This window comes from Nilaparvata lugens, chromosome 8 (genome assembly GCF_014356525.2).
Source record: "Nilaparvata lugens isolate BPH chromosome 8, ASM1435652v1, whole genome shotgun sequence".
NCBI lineage: Eukaryota > Metazoa > Arthropoda > Insecta > Hemiptera > Delphacidae > Nilaparvata > Nilaparvata lugens.
The window spans coordinates 5,083,453-5,094,664 of record NC_052511.1 but is presented as its reverse complement, the minus strand read 5'-3'; the positions used below and the strand labels follow the sequence as shown (position 1 = coordinate 5,094,664).

Sequence of the window (11,212 nt, the reverse complement as noted above, 5' to 3'; positions counted from 1 at the left end):
ACTTCTTTGATTGGTTCTCGTGGAATTAATCACAGTTAAAATTCAACCGGCTTTTGTGCAACCGGGCCTCAGTATTCTGTTCTCTAAATATTCTTCCTGATCTACCGCTACCAGTACTGTAAATACGCTATCACATTCATAAGTCTCCATATTCCTCATATTCCCCTCTCCATACTTCATAATAGATTTATCTTTCCAGAACACAGGATATACAGATTGATGATGAAACATTATTTTAATTTCTACGATGAGAAAGAATCCAACTTTTAAAGAATCTGACTTTGATAGGTCACAAACATGATTCCTCTAGGTACCTACATTTGATTCGAATAGCAAATTGTTGAATGAATAAGTCAAAACTTCAATTCAAAATTTATTTATTGTTTGCGACTTTCTGAAAATAATTTCAAATTTTATAAAAAATATAATTATTATAATATATAATACATATTAATATTCACAAACTTCCCTTTTGATTTCAAATGAGAGTTTATAAATACCTCATCGAATAATTAATTACACAATTTTACACTTACAGCTAATCTTATGCATAAGACTAAATTAATCATCATGGAGCAAAAACTTAAACTATGAAAGTTATTTTAAATATTATGGTAGACTCAAAAAATGAGAAAATAATGAAATAATTGGCAATGATCGAAGTGACTAAAATTAGTCTGCGAATAGAACACAAAATTCACACCAAGATTCGTTGGAACATGGATATTTTTGAAATGAATGACAAGCTAAAACTAACATTTTCAATGGCACAGAGAGAATTTTTGATTCGTACAGCGTTCTAATTCTGAATGAAAATTAATGCTAATAATTGGAAGAGAAATAAATGCAATAGAAGATTTACCCTGATACCCTTTGCTTGAGAGATAAGTGATAAGATTCAACTCTATATCTGTGAACCTGAGACAGGAACACCGAGTGTAGAAATTCCAAGATCTATGGTAACTTTGATTCGATTTATAATTAAGATTATAAAAATTGAGCATAATTTAAGTAGGCCTACCTATCATATTTAAATGGAAGCATCGGTATAAATCTCTATCACTTAATCTACTATTTAAAAGTGGTTATTGCAAATACTTATATATAAATCAAAGTTAAATCCCTAAATCAACATGCCAATGAAAATCGAGAAACTTCATGGCATGTTCCAGTATTACTTTATTCCAAACAATTGGAACATCAGAAATACTTGGCATTAGAATTCCCCTTTGCGTTCTACATCTATTTGGAGACTGCAAGAACTTTAATCTTGATATAGTCTACAAGTTCTATAAAAAAATAATAAACAAAAATTATCAATGTACCGTGATAATCATTTAACAGATACAGTATTGCTTATAAATGAGTTTTGATGTTGGTGAAGTTTTTTAGAATATGGTGCCAGTTTTGAAGTCACTTAGACAAGCAGATTGTCATCGGAGCAAGCTGGTCCCTTAGAAGGCCAGTTACAAGCACCCAGCTGCTGGTCATAGGCCAGATGCACGGGACAGTTGAAAACGTGGAGTGTGAAGCGCTTCTTCCACGAGTCCCAGTTGCAGGCATAGAACTTGTTGCAGTATTTCGGATGACGGAACAGACCGGCTCGCTTGCAGTCAACTGATCCCTGCAGGGTTTCATCTGCACCTCTCAGACCACCGGGTCCATACCGGTCGAACGACTTGCCTGGGATCACCTTGGCCTCACCATCCAGATCAGCAATGGTTTGAGCAGGGATTGTAGGTACCAGGATTTCCTGGTATGTTGGTTGGTAAGATTTTCCATAGACTGGTTTGCTACGAACACCTGAAACCACTTTCTTAGTTTTCAGCAATGGTACAACGCTTGGCACAACCTCTTCATAACCGATTGTAGATGACACTGGTTCTTCAATGTATGACACTGATGACGAGTAGATTGGTGCTGGAGATGAAGATGGGATGAAACTAGGTCCAGGAGAAATGGTTGTTCTGATGGTGTTGTGGATCTGTGGTTTGATCTCCACAAACGATGATACCTCCTCATGCTTGTTGGAGCTGTAGCCATATTCACCGTTGGAGAGTGTGTCTGGAACAATGATTGGAGCCAAAGGAGTGGACAGTGTTGTTGATGAGTAGGATGGATCGTAGGCTAGTGATTGGCCATCATTGGGAACAAACAGCTCATACTGTTTTGTCACCTGGTTGAATTTGGCCTTTCCTCTCCTCCTCAGTGACAGTGGGTCAGACTTGCAGCTGCACTCAGCTCCCAGTTTACCAACAAGTATCGGGTTGAAGTCGCTGAGTCGTGACACAACTACAACCTTAGCCTTGTCCTGTCTGCCAGTGTACACATTCTTCTCCTTCTTTATCACACCAACAATGGCTTCTCCATCTCTCAAACTTGACACAGTGGTCGAGCTGAGTCCAACAACACCTTGAGCTGTGGTCACTCCTTGACACCGACACTCTGACTTATCACTCCACCAAACTGTCCAGACTGCTGGTATCCAGCTAGAATATTGGCACCCTCCTCTTCCTCTTCATTGGCAACATCCAATGCCTCCTCAACATGCTCTTCGAAGTGAAGGGCTGGTGTTGTGACAGTTGTTGGCAGTCTGCTGTGGATCAACGGGGTGGAAGGAATCAAAGGTGTGCTGACAACCAGTGGGACAGGAGTTGTGGTGGTGTAGGAAACAGGCACAATCGGCTGCTTCACCTTCAAGCTTTGACTCTTGCTAATACCACAATCAATGCATCCACCGACTGGGCCCTTCAATACTGGCAAGTGGACTCTTGCAGTTGTTACAGGAGGTAGAATGGTAGTGGTACTTGGAGTGCCATAGAAATGCAAGTCTCCATGTCCGTAATCAGCTGTTGATATGGTTGGTTTTGAGTACACTACTTCCTTCAAGAACTGCTGCACAGTTGGCTTGAATACAGGTGTTGATGGAGTGGATGAGTAGAACGCTTGTCCACTTTCATGTTCATACTTTTCTCCAGCAAACGAGTTGTAATCATTGTAATCAACATATGCTGGTGGGGCGAATGTTGAGGGTGTGAATACTTTCTTGGGAACAAATGTTGGTGGATGAGGAGTGGTGCTGTAAGCTATACCTCCGACTTGTTTGACATTGTAGACATTGCTTTCAAACTTGACAGCTGGTTTGGGGTAGTCATATCCTCCTTCATAAGTGGACAGTTTTGATCCATACTCATTCTTCAAACTTTCATACAAGTTTTCACCCTCATACTTGTATCCTCCTTGGATCTCACCGAACTGGAACTGGTGAGGAACAACTGGTTTGATGGTAGATACAGCTACAGGTGGTGGCAGTGGTGTGGAGCTCGTGTAGTGGTTCACATAGACTGGCTGAGCAGCCGGTGTTGAAGTCTTGAGGACATTGAGAACCTTCTCATAGGCAGTGACAACTGGTGCCTTGAATGCATCGAACACCTTCTGGTAGACTGGCACAATTGGTGTGGGCGTTGGCAGTGGGGCAGCAGGGACAACGGTTTGTGTCTTAATGTAGACTGGTGGAGCTGGAGTGGACGACTGGAAGTGAGTCACCACTGGAGCATTCACATGGACTGGAGCCGGTGATGGATAGTAATCAGGCTTGTTGTAAGCATATCCAAAACCAACAGGCTTAACTGGTGCTACTGGTAGAGGTAGTGGTGTAGAGCTATCCACTAGCTTATACTTGGGTCCCAGGGAAGTGAATCCAACTGGCTTGAATGGAGCAGGAGTTGCATATTTGTGAACTGAAGGCAGGTAGGTTTGTGGGGGTTGAGGGATGAAGTCAACTGGGAATGCGGGTGCCTTGGATACAACAGGCACTATCGGGGATGGAGGAGGTGGAGCAACAGTGGTGCTGTATGAGATGACTGGTGGTGGAGCAGGGGTGGAGGAGACAAACTTGGGGTAGGTGGGAGTCTGGTAGGAGACAGGAACCACTGGGGGAGGTGCTGGGGTGGTGGAGACAAATTTAGGGTAGGTAGGAGCAGTGTGGTATGAGACAGGCACCACAGGTTTGTTGTAAGTGTACTGGACTGGGTTGAGAGGTGGTAGAGGGGTGCTGGTGACATGAATTGGCGGCAGTACACTAGGCACTGGTTTGGGGTGGGAGTATGAGTAGTCAACCACAATGGGTTTCACTGAAGGTGCAGGTGTTGAGTAGTGGACAACTGGTGCAGGTGGTGGGTAGTGGACAACTGGTGCAGGTGTTGAGTAGTGGACAACTGGTGCAGGTGTTGAGTAGTGGACAACTGGTGCAGGTGGTGGGGCAGGTGTACTAGACACAACAGGGACACCAACTGGCTGTTGGTATGCCACTCCAAATTTCACTGCACTGACCGGCGCAACATCAAAGTAGTTCTTAGGAGGCAGTGAAACTGGAACTGCTGTCTTGATCACAGCTGGAGCAAGTGATGGTGGGTGATAGGCATAGCCAACGTTGTTGTAGCTGAAAGCCTTCTCTCTATAGGTGTGCTCAATGGGTTGAGGTACAGCTGGGATCAGTTTCTTCTCATATGTTACATCAACAGGTGCGGGAGTGGTTGATACAAACTTGTAGTTGATTGGTTGTGGGGCAGGGGGCTGGTAGTAGTGTTCTTCATGGGCAAATGCAGGTGGGTGAAGAGCAACTGCTGGTTTAGAGTATTGATAACCACCCTCCTTGGCAAAGGAGTAATCAACATTGTGTACAATTGGAGTTGGTGCTGGTGCCGGAAGTGAGACCACTGGTTTTGGGTAGTGGTAGCCTTCTTGTTTGGCAAAGGTGTAGCCAACCTCGACATTCTGGTGCTCAATTGGTATGATGGGTGTTGGAGCTGGTGTTGGATAGTGCACAACTGATGGAGGAGGCACTGGAGTACTGCTCACTGCCACAGTGGAGCTCTTGAATGCAAATGGTCTATGTTCATAGCCAAACTTCACAGAGTTGTAAGCTGGGGTGGAGGACACAATCAGAGGAGGAGGAGGAGATGGTGTCACAGGAGCTACAGGTACTTTCACAATGGACTTGAATAGATCAACTTGTGGCTTAGGGTAAGAGAATGCAATAGCTGGCTTGGCATACTGATATCCATGATCTTGATAGGAGTACTCCTGATGGTATGTTTCTGGTGTGGACACCAAGGGTAGCACAGAGGGTGCAGGTGTTGTGCTGACTGTTACTGTAGGTCTTGAATAGACATAACTCTCCGATTCTGGTTTGTGGTTGATGGGGATGACTGGTTGTGGTTTCGGGTAGTAAGCATAGTTGACTGGTGCAACTGTGGGAGCAGGGGTGGAGAGAGAGACGAGAGGTGCAGGTGTAGAGACAGAGATAGGAGAGGGAACTGGCCTGGAGTAGATGTAGCTCTCTCCTTCTGGCTTATGGTTGAGAGGGATAACTGGCTGAGGTCTTGGATAGTAAGCCAATTTTTGAGGAGGTGCAAAAGTTGAGACTGGAACGGCAGGAGGTGCGATTGAGCTGACCTGGAATCCTGGTTTTACATATTCATAGCTTCCATACTCTTCTTTGGTGCGAATTTCTGGGAGAGCTGGCTGTGGATAGTTGAACTTCAAAGGAGGGGCAGGTGTGGATACTGAGAAAAGTGCTGGTTTTGGTGTTGAGGAGACTAATGGGATCACAGGCTTGGGATGATCAACCAGGACTGGAGGGGCTGGAGTTGAGAGAGAGAGGTACTCTGGTGAGTGAGCTGGGATGAGAGGGGGCGCTGGTGATGAGACAGAGTACACTGACAAAGGTGGGGCTGGTGAGCTAACATGAACAACTGGTTTGGCATACTGATAGCCTTCATGATGCTCCTTGTAAGCCACTGAAGAAACTGGTTGTACTTGAGGATAGTAGTTGAGCTTGACTGGTCCTGGACTGGGAACAGGCAGTAGAGGAGGTGCTACAGTGCTCTGCAAAGGTATGACTGGCTTCCTGTAGGATACTCCCGAAAGGAAGCTCACTGGTTTAAGTGGAGGTAGAGTCACCGCATGATATTCTCCCTCCTCATGTGCATGAATTGAGGGAGCATATCCATGTGCAATGGTGGCAGGAGCGGGGGTTGTTGACACAAAGGTCACTGGTGCCTTGTGAGCAACTCCTGAGGAAATGTGTGAGCCAAAGTATTGGACTGGCTGCACAGGAGGTGCCGGTGTAGACACAGTAATTGGAGAAATAGGCACATGTGATTCGGTGACAATCGATGTGGGAGGCAGAGTTGAAGAGAAGTGGCCGGCTCCAAGTTCATGGTGCTCCAATAATGCTCCTTCATGTTCATATGATGAGCTACCATCATGGGTGACCACAGGTGACACAACTGGAACAACTGGAGTAGAAGATACTATTCCACCAACAAAAGCTTTCTTGGAGTCAAAGGATCCATGTGAGAGTCCCGACCCAAAGCCAGCGGCTCCAAAGTGGGAACCATCCTTCTGGGAGTAGGAACCGGCTCCAGCTGAGTAACCGGTTTTGTATTCACCTGCACCAGCTCCATAATATGCACCGTCACCACTCTGTGAATGAGATGAACTGGTTAAGACATTCACTCCTTCAACATTAGCTTCTGATCCAATTGCTCCAAATTGAGCACCACTTCCATATGCTATTCCATGTCCCGAACTTGCTCCTGAACCAATTGCTGCAGCTCCAAATTGACTGCCACTTCCATATGCTAATCCATGTTCTGATCCTGATCCGATTCCTGCAGCTCCAAATTGACTACCACTTCCATAGGCTATTCCATGTACAGCATTTGCTCCTGATCCAATAGCTCCAAATTGACTGCCACTTCCATATGCTACTCCATGTCCTGATCCTGATCCAATTCCTGCGGCTCCAAATTGACCTCCACTTCCATAGGCTATTCCATGTCCTGAACCTGATCCAATTCCTGCAGCTCCAAACTGACCACCACTTCCATATGCTATTCCATGTCCAGCACTGGCTCCAGATCCAAACTGACTACCACTGCCATGAGCAAACCCAGACACACCATTTGCTCCCTCAAATGCACTGCCTTCTGAATACTTTCCATCCCCATGTTGGGCACCTCCATAGAATCCATAGCCTCCAGAGTATTTTCCTTGCTCCTGTAGTCCAGAGTAGACACCCTTGGCTGCTGCTCCGGCTTCATAAGCAGATCCACCATGAACTCCTCCTAATTTTGCATACTCAGCAGATCCTAGGCTGCTTCCGGCAGCACCGTAGCCGAAGTAGGCTCCACCATGATGATCACCAGCTCCAAACACATGCTTTAAACCACCATCAGATGAGAAGGCACCAGCGCCATGGTAAGCACCGCCTTGCACAACTCCTGGAATGATTGATGATCCTGGAAAACGAATGAAAGGTTATCAAACAATGGGAAATAATATGATATAATTTTGATAGGATAAAATGATTGTACCATGAAGACACACACAATTAAATTGTGTAACTTAAACTTGAAGAAAAACATTTAATAAGTAAGTCCCATTAAATTTCTTTGTTTTTTAGTACCAACAATCCCAATAGTGGTACACAATTGATTGAGATCAGTTCCAGTTGTTACAATATCATCAATCTCAACACAAAAATGAGAGTCTCATTCTCAATTACACTGAGTGAAGAAATAGACTTGAAAGAATTGATGAAAAAATTTGTTTATTATTGATAACAAAGCAACTACTCATATTATTTCACTGAACCAATATATATACTGTTATTGATGTGTATATGGGAATCCGCCTCGATAGTATATAACTCATGCTTATGATTAGGAACTTTGTGGGTATTGTATATTTCTTTTAAATTCTTCTTATCTCTGGGAAATTGTTTCTTTCCCATAATAAGATCATGCTTACGTTTGCATAATTATGTTGGTCTGAACACCTTTCTGTGTTTTTGTGAAGGTGATATTGTGGTAAATATTTGGTTGTTACCAAAAGTTCACTGGAGATTGATAATGGTAACAACCGAAACTGGTTTTTCAATTTGTATCTCAAAATAATTTTCAATGCATCCCTGCACAAGCCAGTAGCTCATGTGGGCATCATCCTCAGAAAAAAATCTATAATAAAGAAAGGAATTGGTTTATACACATACGGGATAGGAAGTTCACGAATGACGCATCATCACGTCCGAACTACTTGACTGATTAACTTGAAATTCTATGGATTTTTGATTTACCGAGGATGGTTAGGCTATTCTAAATTATTCAAGATCTCATTACGTCAAGTCTTCAGTTTGTCAGGTTACCTGCTAGTAATGGATAAGAAAATAAAATAAGAAAATTGATAAACTACTGACCAAGCACAACACCGCCAGCATTCTCGATTCGGCCACCCGACACATGATAGTCCGGCAACGTCGCATAGGAGGCACGTCCACGACCTTCCAGCAGATCACCGACTGTGAACCGGGCGCGGAACGAACCGGCACCACCGCAGCTGGGTACATTCCAAGGCCAGTCACACAGCAACAGCTGTTCGTTGAAGACCAGGCCGAACGGACAGCGGAACTCATAGGCGGTCAACGGACTGACGCCGTCACGTGTATGGTCCATACACGCGAAGAACCAGCGGCAGTTCTCTGGGTCGGCATAGTAGCCTTCCACTCGCGGACAAACGTAGCGTTCGCGCGGCACTGGAGCTATTTCACTGGAACCTGTCAACGTCACAAATTTGAACATTAAATTATTATTATTCTCAAGATATAATCATGATTGACAATATATAGGAATGTCAAGGAATATAAGAGGATGAAGACAGGTGAAGAAGATGATGATAAAGATGAACAAGATGAAGAAGAAGAAGAAGAAGAAGAAGAAGAAGAAGAAGAAGAAGAGAAGAAGAAGAAGAATGATGAGGATGAGGATGAGGAGGAGTAGGAGGAAGAGGATGATTTGACCATTTTGTGTTTGTTAACTCCGCAACTGCTAATTGAATAATTGAAGGTGCTAGAGGAAAATAACTGATCAGTGAGAGAGAGAGAGGTGAAATAGGGAAGAGGAAGGGAAGAATATTGTGGAGTGCAACGAGAATAGAGATCGAATCATAACATGAGAAAAAGGATGAAGAAAGGAAGCATCAGAAGAATCAAGGATGACAGAGAACAATGATTAGAACAAGAGGAATGATGGAGAACTATGAAGCATGTGAAAAAGAGAAAGAGAGATAACAAAATCGGAATTTCAACAGTATACTGTAGGAAGTGATGATATAGAATTATATAATGATTATATTATGATTAGATAATATAATTTCAAAAGAATGTAAACCAACTAAAATTAAGCCACTCTTATTACCTTGGCAAGCACCTCCATCTTCCAAAGATCCAGGCCAGACGCAAACCTCGTACTTCTCATCGAAAGCCAATCCGGCCGGACAGTCGTACTCGAAAACTGTGTAGTCGGGAGAGTATTGGTTGAACTTCACACAACGATAGAATCTGGAACAGACATTTGTTCATTAATTCAGTGCTTAATATGGTTAAAACATAGTGGAGTGCCGTAGGTAGAATTGGAGAAAACTTATACGATTGTTTAAATTGAATAGATTGTCTATATAGGCTACTGATTTGAATCTAATCTAAATCTTGCAACATTTTCCATGATGTAAATTCAGAAGCGAGTTTCCTGATCAACTAAAGGAATAATCCTATACTATTAAATGAGCAGCTTCTGTTTTTATGTTTAGATATTTGGATGTTTATATGTTTGTATTTAACCGGATCTCGAAAACGGCTCTAACGATTCTCACGAAATTCAGAACATAGTAGGTTTATAATATTAAGATTTGATTGCACTAGGTCTCATCCCAAGGGCATTAAAAGGATAATTATTATTTATACTTGGAAAAACATCAAAAAATTATGACTCAGCTGTTGAACTTTTGTAATCATTCAATCAGGTACTTAGTGCCGGTTACAAAAAAGCCGGGTAATTTTCAATCCTAATTAATTCCAGTAGATCCATCTTTTCGAAATGGTCTTCTCTGATTTGGTTTACGTGAAGTTAATCAGGATTAATATTTAACCGGCTTTTGTGCAACTGGGACTTTGTGAGGGAAATTTTTGCATTCCTCTGGGAATTAATCTCAATTTACTGTTATTAGATGGAACATTTCTGTATGAATGTTATTATCATTTCTTCTTTCGTAATAAATTTCTTATGCTTTTGTTCTCCAGAGCGAAGCTCGGTCCCCGATATTGCAATAGTAATAAGAGTAATGTATAGTAATGTATTTCAAATTGAATGTCCAATCTATCAATGGAAGATAATAATTCACAGTTGAAAGTGATAGTGATATAAGGTACCAGAGATATCACTGACTAGTTTATTCAATTTTATATGATTAAATATCAAATTAAATTATAGTTTAAATAATTTATTGAATAGTAGCCCGGAGAGCTGAATAATTCGCTCAAAATGCCGTTGATATTCTACTAGACGTTTTCTTGAAACTTGAAAGAAGTAGAGAGTCAAGAGTTCAATAGTTCACGTCGCATGTAGTCATTAATAATATTGCATGCATGATTTCTGGCAATCAATGATCCAGGTGATTTGTGATTTGTGGTGATACATTACTACAGATGATTTCTTATGCGCTTCCAAACTTATCCTGTTATATCCTCAAAAAAGGACGAAGGAGTGAGTCAATATCGTTGGCCAACGAACTCGATCTGTTGATTCAAAGAGTATGGCCCAGTTACACTAAAGTCTGTTAAGTTTTAATCATGATTGAATGCCACGATAACCAATCAGAGTAGCTTATTTTTCAAAAATGTCTTCTCTGATTGGTTCTCGTGGTTTTCAATTATGATTAACCTTCCGGTAGTCGCGCCCTACTCAATCACAAGAGCAGTCGCATGTTGTATTTTGTACAACATCCAATTTTCCAAGTGTTATGTGTAATCTGTTTACTGTCGAAACATATTGATTAATTGTATAATTACTTTCTAGTCCATCTTCTTGAATTATTTCACGCCTATGAACATTTGGATGATTACCATTTTATAGCCCAATAAGGTACATCAAGCAAAGCCATCAATTCTGTGTTCTCGGTTCGTTTTAAGTCCCCAAATTGCCGTCTTTCCCCATCTTATGCACTGTCGCGACTAAATGGCACCTGAAGACTGAACCATTGCTCGGTTGATACTGTACCCATAGAGAAACAATAGCGTAAGTAGATATCCCATGGTATAGGGAATTTATGTCGCAACTTTTACTGTTATCTCAAGCCGATCACTGTCGATTAT

The 11,212-nt window shown here is 42.2% G+C and overlaps 1 protein-coding gene across 1 annotated transcript in view; it reads right to left on the bottom strand.

Annotated features, from left to right (window-relative positions):
• Window positions 1-360: 360 nt before the first annotated feature.
• LOC111064210 overlaps window positions 361-11,212 on the bottom strand; it is a 138,468-nt gene continuing 127,616 nt past the window's right edge. Inside the window, 4 exon segments of the mRNA XM_039433774.1 lie at window positions 361-2,433; window positions 2,436-7,307; window positions 8,264-8,620; window positions 9,261-9,403. Coding sequence (XP_039289708.1) covers window positions 1,418-2,433; window positions 2,436-7,307; window positions 8,264-8,620; window positions 9,261-9,403 — 6,388 coding nt within the window. The 3' untranslated portion in view covers window positions 361-1,417.